This window comes from Gorilla gorilla, chromosome 8 (assembly GCF_029281585.2).
Source record: "Gorilla gorilla gorilla isolate KB3781 chromosome 8, NHGRI_mGorGor1-v2.1_pri, whole genome shotgun sequence".
In the NCBI taxonomy this organism is placed as follows: domain Eukaryota; kingdom Metazoa; phylum Chordata; class Mammalia; order Primates; family Hominidae; genus Gorilla; species Gorilla gorilla.
In genome coordinates, this window is record NC_073232.2 from 25453839 (window position 1) to 25472264 (window position 18426).

General features: G+C 42.3%; 1 protein-coding gene across 6 annotated transcripts in view; it reads left to right on the forward strand.

The window, feature by feature from the left end:
* Window positions 1–18426, forward strand: part of PTER (phosphotriesterase related) — a 77115-nt gene that overhangs the window by 38004 nt on the left and 20685 nt on the right. For 3 of the 6 annotated variants that reach the window (XM_055352232.2, XM_063709915.1, XM_063709916.1), the window contains 3 exons: window positions 3191–3318; window positions 11420–11899; window positions 13436–13701. In XM_055352232.2, coding sequence (XP_055208207.1) covers window positions 11468–11899; window positions 13436–13701 — 698 coding nt within the window. In that variant the 5' untranslated portion in view covers window positions 3191–3318; window positions 11420–11467. The remainder of the gene's footprint in view (window positions 1–3190; window positions 3319–11419; window positions 11900–13435; window positions 13702–18426) is intronic. The other 3 variants (XM_019035553.4, XM_055352230.2, XM_063709914.1) reach the window with 1 other exon arrangement.

The window sequence follows — 18426 nt, forward strand, 5'->3', positions numbered from 1 at the left end:
TCTCCAGCTATCCCAGGGCCCCCAATCATCTCAGCCTTCAGGCCGTCCCTGTGAAGGTAGCAGATAAGTGAGTTACCCTGGACATTCTAGTCCAGCCAAGATCCCAAATGATGTCAGGCCCAGCTAAATGCAACCGGCAGAATCTGACCAACCCACAGAATGATGAGGGACAATAAAATGGTGGTTGTTTGTAACCTCTGGCTTAGTGATGGTGCTATAAATGTGTGTGTCCCTCCAAAATTCCTATGTTGAAATCCTAATCCCCAGTAACAGTATTAGCAGGTGGGGCCTTTGAGAGGTGATCAACTGATGAAGGTAAAGGCTTCATAAATGGAATTAGTCCCTTTATAAAAAAGACCCCAAAGAGCTTGCTCCTTCCTTCCACCATGTGAAGACACAGCAAGATGACCATCTGCAAACCAGGACATAGGCCCTCCCAGACACCAAATCTGCCAGGGCTTCAATCTTAGACTTCTCAGCCTTCAGAATGATGAGAAATAAATTTGTTTTGTTTTGTTTTTTGAGATGGAGTCTCACTTCATCACCCAGGCTGGAGTGCAGTGGTGCGATCTCGGCTCACTGCAACCTCTGCTTCCTGAGTTCAAGCGATTCTCCTGCCTCAGCCTCCTGAGTAGCTGGGATTACAGGTGCACACCACCATGCCCAGCTAATTTTTTGTATTTTTAGCAGAGACGGGGTTTCACCATGCTGGCCAGGCTGGTCTCGAACTCCTGACCTCATGATCCACCTGCCTCGGCCTCCCAAACTGCTGGGATTACAGTTGTCAGCCACAACGCCTGACCAAATTTCTGGGTTTTTTTTGTAAGCCACCCAGGCTATGTTATTCTATTAGAGCACCCCAAATGGGTAGGTGGTTTGTTACATAGCAGTAGGTAATCAAAATATAGAGACTAATGCCGAATAATATGTCATTTTTAAAGGGCTTAAGATTTTACACTAAAAAAAATCAAAATAAGTCATCATTATAAACATGCCCTAATGGTTAGAACAAAGAATTAGTTGAGTGTTAGATTTGGTGGGGAGGGAAGATCATTTTTCTGACAAAATTATGTGAGATGACATTCTTTTCTTGACTTTTGTACCCCAGTGATGAAAAAAGTTTTGCAAAAATATTTTTGAAGTCTATCATTTTTTTTTTACCAAGGTCCTCTATTAACTGGTTGTTATGCAACTTCTTCTATTCTGAAGCACTTGTCTTGATACCATTCCTACCAATTTCTCCTCTTGGGCTGTTAAGGGTCTAACTCCCAGGTTCAAACAATTTTCCTGCCTCAGCCTCTCAAGTAGCTGGGATTACAGGCACATGCCACCACAACTGGCTAATTTTTTGTATTTTTAGTAGAGATGACGTTGCACTGTGTTGGCCAGGCTGGTCTCGAACTCCTGACCTCGTGATCTGCCCACCTCGGCCTCCCAAAGTGCTGGGATTACAGGCCTGAGCCACCATGCCCGACCTCGTACTTTATTATTTAAGTGGTGCTTTTAGGTATCGTTTTACTTGCTTTTTATGTCAAATCTTATGTGATTAATCAGGCAGATATTCCAGTTTTCAAGTGAGGAAACTAAGTCATGAGAAGCTTGTAAATGCTCCACAGTCACACAGCCAGAAAACACTGGAGCCAAGACTCCAAGTTTTGGGTTCTTCCTTTTTTATTTTTTTAAGACAGGTTTTTACTTTGTTGGCCAGGTTGGAGTGCAGTGGTGTGATCAAGGCTCACTGCAGCCTCAGCCTCAACCTCGAAGGTTCAAGTGATCCTCCCACCTCAGCCTCCAGAGTAGCTTGGACCACAGGAGTGCCCCACCATGCCCAGCTAATTTTTGTAGAGACAAGGTGTTGCTATGTTTCCCAGGCTGGTCTCAAACTTCTAGACTCAAGCAATTGTCCCACCTCAGCCTCTCAAAGTCCTGGAATTACAGGCTTGAGCTGCTGTGCCTGGCATTGGGGTTTTATTCAAACCACCCCTCCATCCTAGAATTCTCTCTCTCTCTTTTTTTTTTTTTTTTTTTTTTTTTTTTTTGAGACAGGATCTCACTCTGTCACCCAGATTGGAGTGTAGTGGTGTGATTTGGGCTCACTGCAGCCTCTGGCTTCCAGGCTCAAGCAGTACTCCCACCTCAGCCTCTCAAGTAGCTGGGACTATAGGCACACACCACCATGCCTGGCTAATTTTTGTGTTTTTAGTAGAGATGGGCTGGCCATATTGCGCAGGCTGGTATCAAACCCTTGAGCTCAAGCAGTCTGCCTGCCTTGGCCTCCCAGAGTGCTGGGATTACAGGCATGTGCCACCATGCTGGGCCTAGAGTTCTCTTTTAAACTTTGAAGGGTGTGAAATGGAAATTCATTCTGTCTTTCGATAGATAGATAGATAGATAGATAGATAGATAGATAGATAGATAGATAGATAGATGGATGTCTGTCTGTCTGCACATGCATGTAACATACACATTTTATTTTATTTTTTTTTTAGAGATGGGGTTTCACCATGTTGGCCAGGCTAGTCTTGAACTCCTGACCTCAAATGATCCACCCACCTCGGCCTTCCAAAGTGCTGGGACTACAGACGTGAGCTACTGTGCCCAGCCTAAAATATACATTTAAAAATCCATTCTGCAAGTATAGCTTTCATTGTTTGTTAGTGATCTATAGGTGGTCAATAATATCCATTTCAAGCTAAAGGAATCACCGATGCATGGATGCCATCTGGAAGTTATCTGGTCAACCCCTTCATTTCACAGATGGGAAAAACAGGTGTGGAGTGGTTAATAAGTTGCCCAAACCCACACAGCTATTTAGTGAAGAGCCGTGGATTCTTGCCTCTGAACCCATCATTTTACCAACTAGACCACAACACCTCAAGAATAGCCTTCTGGATGAAACTATGAGAGGAATATAGATATTTTACATGTTTAAAACATTTGTCTGTGGTTTGCCAGGACTTAAAAGTAATATAAATTTTAAGCGCTTTACTGATCAAATACAGCTAAAGACCAGTTGTGCAGCTGGCTCGAAGTATCACTATTTCTGGGAGGAAACCTATGACTAGGGTTTCATAGGACAGAAAATCCCCTGTAGAAACAGCAGAGGACAGACTTCAATGTGGAGAGTTCTTCATGAAGAAAAGCAGGTGATAACCATTGTATTCAAGTAACTTGTATGTTTCACTCTCAGGAATATATGTGGCTAGTAAAATCAAGAATTTTACATCAAACATTCTCAAGGCATTGAGTGTGGAACCTTCTGAGAATGAAAAGGGCAGAGATGAGATCTCCGTTTTTCAAATTAAGTAAAATTTAAAGGTCAGTTATTCCGACAGTGTCTTGACAATAATATTGCACTTGTCCCAACTCTAGGATGTTACTATAGTGAATAATGTTGCACTTCGATCTGGGTTGAAATACTGTTTTCTTCCTCCCTCTCCCTTTTCCTCCCTCGTTTCCTTTTTTTTTTTTTTTCTGGAGTTGGAGTGTTGCTCTTGTTGCCCAGGCTGGAGTGCAATGGCAAGATTTTGGCTCACTGCAACCTCCGCCTCCCGGGTTCAAGCGATTATCCTGCCTCAGCCTCCCGAGTAGCTGGTATTACAGGTGCCTGCCACCACAGCTGACTAATTTTTGTATTTTTAGTAGAGACGCGGTTTTACTATGTTGGCCAGGCTAGTCTCGAACACCTGACCTCAGGTGATTTGCCTGCCTCAGCCTCCCAAAGTGCTGGGATTACAGGCGTGAGCCACCGTGCCCAGCCCCATTTAAAAAAAAAAAAAATGTTTTCAGTTGGCCACTAAACAGAGAAATTTGGGAAGCCACTGGTACCAGTTACAAGTTTGTAGACCACAGTCTACACAAAGGCCATCTGCTTAACCCTGGTGACTTGAGGTTGACTGGCCCAAGTTAAATTGAAGAGTTAATGAAGCCACAAGCCGATTTTTTTTATTCAAGGAGTCTGACGTGTTTTCTGGGTTTTCAAATGGCTTCAATGGATTTACTTACCAGTTTAAGATGAACAGCTCACATCAAGGAATACAGGATGGCAAAAGCCTGAGCTGACCCAGAGGAGGAGACCTTTCCCAGGTTGACCTGTCTGCAAAGGCCTTTTCCCAGCACTGTCACTTCCTGGGTGCGTCACTGCCATAGTCCTCGTAATTGTTTAGAATTTGCAAATTTCCTCAGGTTTTCTTCTTACATTCTTAGTCAATTTGAAAAAAAAAAAGGAAAGCTTGGGAATGAAACCCAACATTTTCCTCCAACGACAAGCTGCTCATTTGTGTCTCTGAGCAGTTTTGCTTTATTTATGTCACAGTTTAAAGAACTTGCTGGGTCCCATTATTGCTCTGTATCCTGAAGTGGTGGGATTTCTTTCTTTTCATTCAGGCATGGTTACTGATTCTTTTGACAGTGTTTAATATTAAAAGTTATAAATGCATATGCAGTAGGGCCATTACACCATAAATAGCTGAGAGAGTAGAAGCATGATGACTGTGTCCAAGGAGGGACTCCTGGGGTCACCGTTGGTCAGCGTCCAGGCCCAGGCTGCTTCAAAGAAGATATATTGCAGGTCTGAACCTGTATGCACAATGGAAGTATTCAAACAAGCTTTAAAAAAAAAAAGGATGCATTTAAAAAATATTTTTGTGACAAATCAAATGTCAGTGTTAAGTGCAGTGTTTCTAGAGTGCAGCCACGCTCTGTGATGTAACACTTCAAAAAATAGAAGTGCTGATCTATTTGGGCCAGACAGCACTTTTTTCTTAGAAGTCCATTTATTTGGAGGATACTTTTATAGTACCAGCAAGTCCAGTTAGAAAGTTCCATCTGCTCTGCCTCTTACTGCTTCTGGTTTCTTGCCATCTACACTGGTGTCATCTCAGACAAGACACTACCTGATTTTTTCTGGATAATAGCGACATCCTATGGGGCTCCCTGCAGGTACAACGGGCCCCCTCCCTTCATCCATTCGTACACGGCTGCCAGGCTCTTCACTTCATATTGTCTGCAAAAAACCCTGAGATGCCTTCCCGTTTTTTTGTCAGTTAGGGTTTCTTCAGAGCCACAAAACTATTAGGTTGGTGCAAAAGTAATTCTGGTTTTTACCATCACTTCATTTTACTCATAGTATTAGGTTGGTGCAAATGTAATCACGGTCATGGCAAAGACCGCGATTACATTTGCACCAACCTAATACTATGAGTAAAATGAAACAAGGGATGTATGATAAGAATTAGACCTTTCATGGTTGGGGGAGGAGTTGGGAAAGTCAACTGAAAACTGATCCACCAAAACTCAGTTTTGTAATTTGACTATAGCATTTTTTTTTTTTTTGAGATAGAGTCTCGCTCTGTTGTCCAGGCTAGAGTGCAGTGGCGCAATCTTGGCTGACTGCACCCTCCACCTCCCAGGTTCAAGCAATTCTCCTGCCTCAGCCTCCCGAGTAGCCTCCTGAGTGATGACAGGCATGTGCCACCAGGCCCGGCTAATTTTTGTATTTTTTATAGAGACAGGGTTTCATCATGCTGGCCAGGCTGGTCTCGAACTCCTGGCCTCAAGTGATCTGCCTGCCTCAACCTCCCAAAGTGTTGGGATTACAGGCGTGAGCCACTGTGCCTGACCTAATTTGACCATTGCATTTAAAATTGTTAGACGAGTACCTTCAACCAGGTCAAGGGCTGGGTATAACAGAGTCAGGGGTGGGAGAAGAGCCTATGTTTATGAAATAAGGACAGTGTATTGCAGTTAAGAGAAGCTCTCCTCATTCACAGGTAGAGTTCTGGAAAGTCCTACCCTCTGCAATTCAAAATGCCACTGAAAAATATATTCAATCTACATAGACAGAATCATCTTAAGTATAATGGCCAGGGTGAAATAGCTGTGAGGAACTCTCAGTGAAACTAAACTAAAATTGCCCCCAAACTACCGTCCTGCACACCAAATCTTCAACAATTAGGTGAATTGTCTAAATATTTTGTAGAAGTTGATTTATGCATATGGTTTTAGAATACACATATTTTAAACATGCGTATTTTAAATAAGACAAATCCTATTTATCGTTTCTGGCTTTCAGCTGTGCTGGAGGACTGTCCTCTGATTCTCTTCTCTTATCCCTTTTATTTTTTGTCTTTAAACCCTCTGTGCTTTTTCAGTTCTAGATGCATCAGAATTAGAAATGTTGTTCCCCTTGGCTAGGCTGTAATAGTAATTGCAGTCTATCCTCAGTCCTCAGATTGTTCAAATTTCACATATGAAGTGCAACAGAACTTTTGACCCGTGTGTTTGTAGCTCTGGCTACCCACTTTCTCACTAGCTTCTGTGCCGGTGTATGTGAGTGATGCTTAAGCCTCTCAGGCATACTCTGGAAAATGCCAGAAGCCTGCTTTGTTTGTTGGTAACCAGTCCTGTTTGCACCATGGGGTGTAGCTGCTCTCATCGTTTCTTACCTTCCTCCTTGTTCTGTGAACTCTCTTCTCTATGGGGGAAGGCCATGAATAGCCCCTTGCCTGTATGTTGAGAAGAGAGCAACCTCCAAGCTGAATGCAGAGGGAAAAGGGCTCCCTTACTGCACAGGAAGCGTGTATTCTAGATACACACTCCACCCCACTCAAAGACATTCCAGCTTAGAGCAATGTTGGCTACAGTTTGTTCTTTAATCGTTTCTTATCCTTTGAGTGGAGGTTACATTGTGTGTGATCATAGGAAGTGCCAGCCCGTTCTGCCTGAGAGCATTAGAGGAATCTCCCAGAAGGGATGACATTTCGTAAGTGATTTTTTTTTTTCAGAAAGACTCACAGCTTGTGAGCTTGAAACGTACCAACATTGCTCTTTCAAATATGCATCAATTGAATATGCAGTTTGGTACTTTTCTAGCAAAAGTGATAGCATTTTATCAGTTTAGCTCAGTTTCTGCCCCTGTGACTCTCTGGAACACGTCTGTAAGATGGTCAGCCAGAAGGAAAGAAACGGCAAATTAACCCATATGGAAGCTTGCATCTATTATTAATGGTACTGTGATTTCATCAACGGAAGGCATGAACTACATACTCCTTGCTCTCAGTAGCAAGGAATAAGACATTGAACAGTAAATTCCTATCCATCATCAATGGAAAATATTGCCCTGTATAGTGCCTGGCAGCTGTGTGGTGATTCTCTGAACAGACACTCCCTGCTTTTCTCCCAGCCACCATTTGAATTGCCTAGCTCATAGAAGTTTGGCTTCCAGATAGGCACTGTCAAACAAAATCAATGGCCATGTTAGCCACAAGTCCTAACTTCTGTCCAAAAGTCTAAATCCATCATTTATGCCTTATAAGCTAATATATCGCAAACACCTGAGTTCCAGATAATTGCAGTGGCTTGCTATAAATTGGCCTACAATTCTGTCACCCTCTGACCTCTGATGTTGTTTTCACCTTGTCTTATGTGTGTACTATACCCTTCACAAATTTTCCCCTTTCTTCCCCCCAAATCATCTCCCCTCTCATCAGCCACTTCCTCTGAAAAGAAATAATCTAGAAAATACATGAATCGTTCCTAGAATTCGCAAAACAAAGCTACTATTTGTTGAATGTGGGCTGCATGCCAAATGCATCTACAGGTATTTTTACCTGTGGTATCTAATTTATTTTTACGACAGTCTATGAAATGTGCTTTGTTATTTTAATTTACAGATGACAAAAATGGAAGTCAAAGAAGGCTTTCAAGGGATATGGGGGAAATGATGACTTCAGAACATTATTCGAAGGAACAGTTTGAGAGCTTGGAAACACGTGATGCTCCTTTTCTTCAGTTCCCAGAGTCTGGGACTCGAGTCCTGATTTTGCTCTTGGCCATGCAGGAGTTTGTCCTCACTATTTTCAGTAGCTCTTGTTCCTTTATAAACCCTTCATTTAGGAAATGTACTTAAAATTTTTTTTTTTTGAGACATAATCTCGCTCTGTTTCCCAGGCTGGAGTGCAGTGGTGCGATCTCGGCTCACTGCAACCTCCGCCTCCTGGGTTCAAGCAATTTTTCTGCCTCAGCCTCCCAAGTAGCTAGGATTACAGGCACGCTCCACCACACTTGGCAAATTTTTGTATTTTTAGTAGAGATGGGTTTTCACCATGTTGGCCAGGCTGGTCTCAAACTCCTGACCTTATGTGATCTTCCCACCTCAGCCTCCCAAAAGTGCTGGGATTATAGGCATGAGCCACTGCACCTGGCCATTTAATTTTTAATTTAAACAAATTTTTTAAAAGGAAATGTACTTTTAAAGGAAAGTACTGGAATTGGAGTTCTTGGTATCACTGATAGACGTTGGTGAACACTTAATTTGTGCTACAAATGAAAGGATAGAGAGGGCTTTGCTCTTTTTAGAGATAGCCGATTTCAGTTTCGATAAATCACAATCGCTTTCATTATGGCTAAGAATCTTTGCTTTTCAGTATTTTTGAAGTGTGTTTCTGTGTGCCCTAGACAATCAAGCATTCAACCTGAAGAGGTTCGTTTCTTGTTGTTATTTCATTATTCAACCGAGTGTGCTCCTCAGTTGTTTTGGGGAGGGGCATATTCTATGAAGTCATGTGAGTCAGAGATCTTGTCTTTTGTTTCTTTTTTTTTTTTTTTTAACATTCTCATGATCTTTAATGAAGGAAATATTTTTTAAATAAGTTTTTTTTTTATGGATAGCTCACAGTAACTATTTTATAGTAAGTTCTTTTTTTTTTTTTTTTTTTTATTGATCATTCTTGGGTGTTTCTCGCAGAGGGGGATTTGGCAGGGTCATAGGACAATAGTGGAGGGAAGGTCAGCAGATAAACAAGTGAACAAAGGTCTCTGGTTTTCCTAAGCAGAGTGTTTGTGTCCCTGGGTACTTGAGATTAGGGAGTGGTGATGACTCTTAACGAGCATGCTGCCTTCAAGCATCTGTTTAACAAAGCACATCTTGCACCGCCCTTAATCCATTTAACCCTGAGTGGACACAGCACATGTTTCAGAGAGCACAGGGTTGGGGGTAAGGTCATAGATCAACAGGATCCCAAGGCAGAAGAATTTTTCTTAGTACAGAACAAAATGAAAAGTCTCCCATGTCTACTTCTTTCTACACAGACACAGCAACCATCCGATTTCTCAATCTTTTCCTCACCTTTCCCCCTTTTCTATGCCACAAAACCGCCATTGTCATCATGGCCCGTTCTCAATGAGCTGTTGGGTACACCTCCCAGACGGGGTGGTGGCCGGGCAGAGGGGCTCCTCACTTCCCAGTAGGGGCGGCCGGGCAGAGGCGCCCCTCACCTCCCGGACGGGGCGGCTGGCCGGGCGGGGGGCTGACCCCCCCCACCTCCTCCCGGAAGGGGCAGCTGGCCGGGCAGAGGGGCTCCTCACTTCCCAGTAGGGGCGGCCGGGCAGAGGCGCCCCTCACCTCCCGGACGGGGCGGCTGGCCGGGCGGGGGGCTGACCCCCCCCACCTCCTCCCGGAAGGGGCAGCTGGCCGGGCAGAGGGGCTCCTCACTTCCCAGTAGGGGCCGCCGGGCAGAGGCGCCCCTCACCTCCCGGACGGGGCGGCTGGCCGGGCGGGGGGCTGACCCCCCCACCTCCCTCCCGGTCAGGGCGGCTGGCCTGGCGGGGGCTGACCCCCCCACCTCCCTCCCGGACGGGGTGGCTGACGGGCGGAGATGCTCCTCACTTCCCAGACGGGGTGGCAGCCGGGCGGAGGGGCTCCTCACTTCTCAGATGGGGCGGCTGCCGGGCGGAGGGGCTCCTCACTTCTCACACGGGGCGGCAGGGCAGAGACGCTCCTCACCTCCCAGATGGGGTTGCGGCCGGGCCGAGGTGCTCCTCACATCCCAGACCGGGCGGCGGGGCAGAGGCGCTCCCCACATCTCAGACGATGGGCGGCCGGGCAGAGACGCTCCTCACTTGCTAAATGGGATGGCGGCAGGGAAGAGGCGCTCCTCACTTCCTAGGTGGGATGGTGGCCGGGCGGAGACGCTCCTCACTTTCCAGACTGGGCAGCCAGGCAGAGGGGCTCCTCACATCCCAGACGATGGGTGGCCAGGCAGAGACGCTCCTCACTTCCCAGATGGGGTGGCGGCCGGGCAGAGGCTGCAATCTCGGCACTTTGGGGGGCCAAGGCAGGCGGCTGGGGGGTGGACGTTGTAACAAGGGAGATCACGCCACTGCACTCCAGCCTGGGCACCATTGAGCACTGAGTTAACGAGACTCCGTCTGCAATCCCGGCACCTCGGGAGGCGGAGGCTGGCGGATCACTCGCGGTTAGGAGCTGGAGACCAGCCCGGCCGACACAGCGAAACCCCGTCTCCACCAAAAAAATACGAAAACCAGTCAGGCGTGGCGGCGCGTGCCTGCAATCGCAGGCACTCGGCAGGCTGAGGCAGGAGAATCAGGCAGGGAGGTTGCAGTGAGCTGAGATGGCAGCAGCACAGTCCAGCTTTGGCTCGGCATGAGAGGGAGACAGTGGAAAGAGAGGGAGAGGGAGACCGTGGGGAGAGGGAGAGGGAGGGGGGAGGGGGAGGGGGAGAGGGAGGGGGAGGGGGAGAGGGAGAGCGTCTTTTGTTTCTTTACGGCTCTAATTTCTGACACATAATGGACCTTCAACAGAAATTTGTTTGCTTGGGTAGTGGAGGAACAGTAGAAAGATCAGTTGTGGCCAGGCGTGATGGCTCACACCTGTAATCCAAGCACTTTGGGAGGCCGAGCCAGGCAGATCACCTGAGGTCAGGAGTTCACGACCAGCCTGGCCAACATAGGGAAACCCCATCTCTCCTAAAAATACAAAAATTAGCCAGGCTTGGTGGCACATGCGTGTAGTCCCAGCTACTCAGGAGGCTGGGGCAGGAAAATCCCTTGAACCCAGGAGGCGGAGGCGGAAGTTGCAGTGAGCTGAGATTGTACCACTGCATTCCAACCTGGGCAACAGAGCAAGACTCTCCCTCAAAAAGAAAAAAAAGGAGGAAAGATCAGTTGCTTCGGGATATTTAATTTAGCTAAAAAGTGACAAATGAAACAGTACTGATACATGGTTAGTATGGGTGTAAGTTATTGATTCTGAATACTTTTTTTTTAATTACAATTACTGTTGATTTATCCAAGAATGCATAGCTATGATTAAGAGATACAATTAAGTTAAAGGAAAGTGAACTGAATATCAAAGAATATTTCCAGTAGATAAGGTTAGGACTAACTCAGGCAGAGGACTCCCAGTAGAAGGGGTGGGAGGCAATTAACACCACGCATGTCACTTAGATCTGCAGTGGGGATAGATTCTGAAGTCGGCAGGATCGTGAGATCGTATCTCTAGTTTTATTGGTTTGCCTTCTTACATGGGTATATGTTCACAGTCTCCCACCCCTTACGGACAAGAGTTTATGTGTGTGTTAAATATTCTGATTGTAGTTGTTTGTTTGTTTGTTTTTAGAAAAAAGAAATCCTCTTTTTAGAACATCTCTTGGTGGTACCGTCAGAAATGTCTTCCTTAAGTGGAAAAGTCCAAACCGTTTTGGGCCTTGTAGAGCCAAGCAAACTGGGCCGTACCCTGACCCATGAACACTTGGCCATGACCTTTGACTGCTGTTACTGTCCACCTCCCCCGTGCCAGGAAGCTATTTCCAAAGAACCTATCGTGATGAAAAATTTATATTGGATTCAGAAAAACGCCTATTCCCATAAAGAAAACCTTCAATTAAATCAGGAGACAGAAGCCATAAAGGAAGAACTGTTGTATTTTAAAGCTAATGGTGGAGGGGCTTTGGTGGAAAACACAACCACTGGGATTAGCCGAGACACACAGACGTTGAAGAGGCTTGCAGAAGAGACTGGCGTCCATATCATATCCGGAGCCGGGTTTTATGTGGATGCAACTCACTCCTCAGAGACCAGGGCCATGTCAGTGGAGCAGGTAAAAAGCCTAAGTTCTTTGACAATATTTGTTCATAAATTCAGAACAGCCAGAACCTTGGAAATGCCCTGGGTTCAGAGGTAGCTGGTCATGCTACGGAAATTTGCTAGCTAGCAAAGACATCTGCCAGTTGGGGCCCCAGTTAGTAACACTGTATTTCATAAAGAAAGTGCCAATTTTGCAAGCAAGCCTTGTGGTAAAGAAAAAAGAAAATAATAATAATAAGTGTCAAGGAAAGAGATCTTAGTGCACTGGTCGTTGGAAAATCCAACGTGATAATAGTTAGATTTATGTATATCGTATATGTCCTCAGTATTGGCACCACAGTCTATTTGTAAACCTCACTTTTCCATCTTCATTTATGCTACCTCGATTTTTTTTCACCCTGGATTTTATAATAACCAGCAATGAAGATTCACTGTAGGGTGAAACTTGGCAGTCAAAGACTTGGCACATTTGTGAATATGTTTCAGTCTCCTTTCACAAAACAGGAGAGGTGGAAGAAAATTCATTCCCCTGTGTTTTGTCATAATATTGTCTTAAGAATGGGCAGAAGGAAGTAAATTGTTTAGGGACAAAAAGAATAAGGTGCAAAACCTTTTTTGCACGTGTATGTGTTCTCTTTCTAAACACACATGTATCTATTTATACATGTTTACACATATATGTATATATTCGTATGTATCTTCCATTGCCTGCATGACAGGCATAGGGTGTCAGCTCAGTCTTTGCAAAAGATCACTTACTCTCTAGAGTATTTTATATTTCAAAATTTTTTCTGCGTTATTTTCCAACCAGGACTTTATTTTTTTTAATGTATTTTTGTTGTTTAAAGACTATGCTGATGATGAGGATTATATATTTTTCCAACCACTCTTAGTGGTAACTATACATATGAACCCAAAAGTCTAATAGTAGTATAGTGTGCTGTGAATTTTCTATGCTGTCTATGATAAAAGACTGGAATAAATAGGAGAGAATTAAAGCATTTCTTGATGCCTTGTGCGGTGATGCAAGCCTGTAGTCCTAGCTACTTGGGAGCCTGAGATGGGAGGATCACTTGATCTCAGGGGTTCCAAGTCCAGCCTGAGTAACATGGTGAGACCTCTGCTTCTTTAAATAAAACAAAGAAGAAAGAAAAAGAATGACTTGATACACGGGACATAGATTCAATTCATTGGCGGTCTTTCTATATTCTAGATGCTGCTCCCCAGGTTAAGTTACAGATTTTTTTTGCTTCATCCTGAATGTAATCTCATTAAGTCACTTTGTCCCCCTCCAGCTTCCTAAAGCTATAAAGTTCTTGTTAAATAATCATGGTATGATATGATCTAATCTTGGATTTAGTGCAACTTGTTGATTTTTGATTTGGCCAGCAAAATGCCTTTTTCCTTGGCCAATATTAATTGATGAATATTGAATACATTTTTAAAAGAATGAATGACAAAATAAATAAATTCATTCACATACTGTGGTGGATCTATTTTGATAAATTTCACAACCTATAAAAATATATTCTTTCTCACTCTTCCTTAGCTTACCGATGTCCTTATGAATGAAATTGTCCATGGAGCTGATGGAACCAGTATCAAGTGTGGCGTTATTGGAGAAATTGGTTGCTCCTGGCCTTTGACTGAGAGTGAAAGAAAGGTTCTCCAGGCCACAGCTCATGCCCAGGCTCAGCTTGGTTGTCCTGTTATTATCCATCCTGGACGGAGCTCCAGGGCACCATTTCAGATTATCCGAATATTGCAAGAAGCAGGTGCAGACATCTCCAAAACAGTCATGTCACACCTGGATAGGTAAGCAGGCTGTCTTACAAATGGATGCAAACCGCCATATAATTAATGCATGATCAAATTAAGAATCTACAGTAATCAGTCAATGCAATACTAATCACGCAGAGAAAACCACTAACTATATGGAAGGTAGTATTTATAAAGTTTCACAGCTGACATGAATAAAAGTCAATGCTGCCATTTTTGTGTCCCTCCTCTGTGTCGGATAGTATCCTACGTATTTCACATAAGATATTTTGCATAAGTCATTTCCTTTAATTTACTCAATCCTTTTTAACTCATAACAGGTGTCACTGTCTACTTCATTTCTTTGTCTCATGGTATGTTATCAAAGTAGCTGCCAATTCCACTTGCTCAATGTTTACCAGTAGTTGGAGTAATAAAGTTATCACACATATAAAGGGAGGGAATGTCAATGGTTTCACCCAGAGAAGAAAGCTGCAAATATAAATGTTCACATTTGTGTCACTTGTGGTTTGAATCATCTGAATTTTGGAAAATGCTATTATAAAAAATAATAGTAATAAGTATAGCATGTGTTGGGTAGTATCATGCATTAGTTTCCTATTGCTGCTGTAACAAGTTATCGCAAACTGGGTGCCCCTAAACAACAGAAATTTAGTCTCTCAAAGTTCTGGAGGCCAGAAGTCTGAAATGAAACTTTGTCAGGGCTCCACTTCCTCCAAAGGCTGCAGGGAGAATCTTTCCTTGCTTCTTCCATAGCCTCAGATCCAGCTGTCCCATGGTTTGTAGCCGCATAACTACAGTTTTTGCCTCTGTCTTCGCATAGCCTTTTCCTCACTGTCTATGTCTTCTCCTCTGTTTGTTACAACCACAGTTGCCATTGGATTTATGGCCCATCCAGATAATCCAGAATAATCTCATCTCAGATCATTTACTTAATTATATCTGCAAAGACCTTTTCCCCAAATAATGTCACTTTCAGAGGTTCCAAGAGTTGGAATATGGACCTATCTTGTTGGGGTTCACCATTTAATCCCTACATATTATTTTAGATGCATAGGGGACAGTAAAATAAATGACTAAATGAAGAAATGCCAGCTGCTGTTAATTTTATGAACAAGTCTAACAGTGTTGCTAAGGCTACTCATTAGCCTTCAATTGAATTTATTATAGAATTAATACAGCACCAGTGAGATTAATAATATATTATAGTGACTTCTATCTTGCCTATTGGAATAAAGCCATATTAACATATTGATAAATCCTGATTATCAGACCAGACACGTTGCTATTTAATAAACTAACAGCCCTGCAGAATGTATTGATAAAATGCCTCTCCTTATGAGGCTGCAGTGAACCATGATCAGACCACTACACTCCAGCCTAGGCAACAGAGCAAGACCCTGTCTCAAGAAAAAAAAAAATTCTTCTACTTAATAAAAAATACTGTAAAATCACGTGCAGGAAATATAAACAAGTTGTAGTTATAGCAGAACAGACAAGTCAGTATTAATGAGGAAACTGAGGCACAATAGGATAAAGGTAATTCTCCTGGCAACCGGGTTGGTATCAAGATCCATACTTGGCTATCTTGAGGAATCTTCTGGTTGCACTGATAAAGTAGAGGCATGCTTCTATATACTGGTCACAGAGGCAATGCATCAGACTGTGAAAACTAGACTCTTTGGACCCAGTGAGAACTTTGAATTCTGACTCTCATTGGTGTAACATCTTGGACAGCTTAATTTGAATTTAAAACAATGTATTTTATAGTGTTGCCTTGTATGATATGGGATATATGTAGCACATTTATTGAGTAAGGATGATACTTTTTAAACATTGTGAAGTACCTCATACCTTCAAAAATGTATTACACTAATACTTTTAAATTTTATAAAATGTTTTAGATTCTTAAAAGCATTGCATTCTGCAGTTATTACACAGTGTAAGTGTTCTATATGTCTATTAGAACATAATCGTTTATCATGTTCAAGTATTCTGCATTTCTACTAATTTAAATATATGTATGTATATATACGTATATATGTATATATATGTGTATATATATGTATATATGTATATATATGTGTATATATATTATATATGTGTATATATATGTGTGTATATATATATGTATATATGTATATATATGTATGGAGAGAGAGAGAGAGAGAGAGTCTCTCTCCCTGTTGCCCAGGCTGGAGTGCAGTGGCATGATTTTGGCTCACTGCAGCCTCAACCTCCCAAGTTCAAGTGATCCTCCAACCTCAGCCTCCCAAGAGGCTGGGGCTACAGGCATGTGCCTCCACACCTGGCTAATTTTTATATTTTTTGTAGAGATAGGTTCTTGTCCTGTTGCCCAGGCTGGTCTCAAACTCCTGAGCTCAAGCAAGTCACTCGTCTTGGCCTCTCAAAGTTCTGGGACTGTAGGCATATGCCATTGTACCTGGTCATAAATTTCTTTTAATTGCGTGCTTGGCATTCCTTGGGATTCCTGAATGTAAGGATGTATCTTTCATTGTTTCTGAAAAGCCTCAGCCATTATCTCTTTAAATATTGTTTCACTCACATGTTGTTTATCATCTGTATCACAAACTCCAATTTGATATATGTGGGGCTTTCTTACCTATACTCTATGTTTCTTAACACCTCTTTCATATTTCCATCCACGTGCATCACTGAGCTATAATTTCTTCAGTTTGATCTTCCTATTTACTACTTCTGTTTCCAACGGAATCAATCTGTCGCTTAGCCAATATATTTGGTTTATAATATTGAGAACTACATAGTTTTTCTGTTACCTATTAAGTTCTAGTTGGTTACTTTTCAAATCTGCTTGGTTAATTTTGATCATTTATGTTCCTTTCAACACGGTTTCAATTCAACCTTTAAAAAAATATTAAACATACAATGTATAACTTGTAATTGATAAATCTAATTTCTACTGCCTTTTTTTTACTCTGATATAGTTTACTAGTTCTTCTGGCTGTCATTGATAGGAGGTTATTTCCTTATGTTTTAGAGTACAATTTTTTGTTGTAAGATCAGACTTCTTGGAAATTATTATGAGTGTTAGGTTGGTTTCCTCTTACCCCTGTTTTTTTTTTTTTTGGTTGTTTATTTTTTATTTCTGGTAGGCAGTTGTGGCACTACTTACATGGGACACTTTATACTAAATTTTTTAATTGTGGTAAAATTTGCATAACATAAAATTTATGATCTTTTAAACATTTTGAAATGTACAGTTCAGTAATGTTGAGTATTCACTCCCCATGGCCTGTGACAAATGCCATTCTACTTTCTGTCTCTATGAATTTGACTACTCTAGGTACCTCATGTAGATGGAATCACATAAAGCTTTTTGTGACTGTTTAAACTAAATTTTAGACTTGAGAGACTTAGACCCACACAGGTGCTATGAGTTCTGACCCCCTCAGCTTAGCAAGTGCAGGAATAGGGCTATGGATTCTCAAGGGAGACTTTTTCTCAACTTACCTTCCTTTCACTAGAAGACAAGACTGAGAAAGATACATACAGATACCCCTTGACTTAAGATGGGTTATGTTCCAATAAACCCACTGTAAGTCAAAAATATTGTAAGCTGAAAGTGTATTTAATATACCTAACCTACTGAACACTACAGCTTAACGTAGTCTACCTTAAACATGCTCAGAACCCTTACATTAGCCTATACTTCCGCAGAATCATCTATCACAAAGCCTATTTTATAATAAGGTGTTGAACAGCTCATGTAATTTATTGAATACTGTACCGAAAGTGGAAAACGGAATGTTTCTCTGGGTACTTGAAGTACGGTTTCTAGTGAATGTGTATTGCATTCACGCCATTGTAAAGTCCAAAAAGCATTAAGGCGAACTAGCCAGGGACCATCTGTAATCTCCAAAAACTGTATGTGGGGCAAGTTTTTACCTACTTCATCCTCAAGGGTGTTGCCTTCCATATAAAGGAAGTAGCCCTTTATATGTCTCCAGTCTGATCTCCTACTCAGTTCAAGCCCAAACTCTGTCTTACTTGGTTCATTAATACCTTTTAGGCAAATGCTAGCTCTAGGTCTCAACTTATTCCTCATTTTCTCAGCTCTCTTGTTGTCTCTGTCCCACGAGCAAGTAAGTGTTACTTTCCCACCAGCTAAACCAAGCATTTCAAAATAGGGTGTTTTTTTTCTCTCTCTTCAATATAATGTAGTATTTTACATGCATTCTGCTGGAAAGGTTTTCTGTGAACATCTAGTCTGCCATACTGCTTGAAACTGGCTCAAGATGATTCGTAAAGAAGAAGCTTTCTATCTCCATCTATTTACAGTTAGACATGTATGTAAGTTAGAAAATTATGCTTGGCACAAATAGAAAACAAGCTTTCACTGGAAAATGTGAAATAAACCTTTACTTCTACCACAGTAGTATTTCCCTGCTCATAAAATCAAACAATATATAAATTGCAAATGTTTTCTTTATTGCCTAGTGATATACATATATGTATACGCTACACCTATATATACACATATGTATATATTTATGTATATACACACATATGTATTTTTTTTCTGTTAAACAATAAAGATACATTACCAGATTTCCATTTGGCTGCAGTTTCAATATATCTCTCTAGAATGGGTCAGAACAGAATGGGAAGGTTGACCTGACATCAGACAAACTCAGAACATTCTAGAAAATTCTGAGACCATCGCTAGAGCAGCCATCCATTCTGTACCTATCTGATGGATTATTCAGGGTTCCAGTGCAT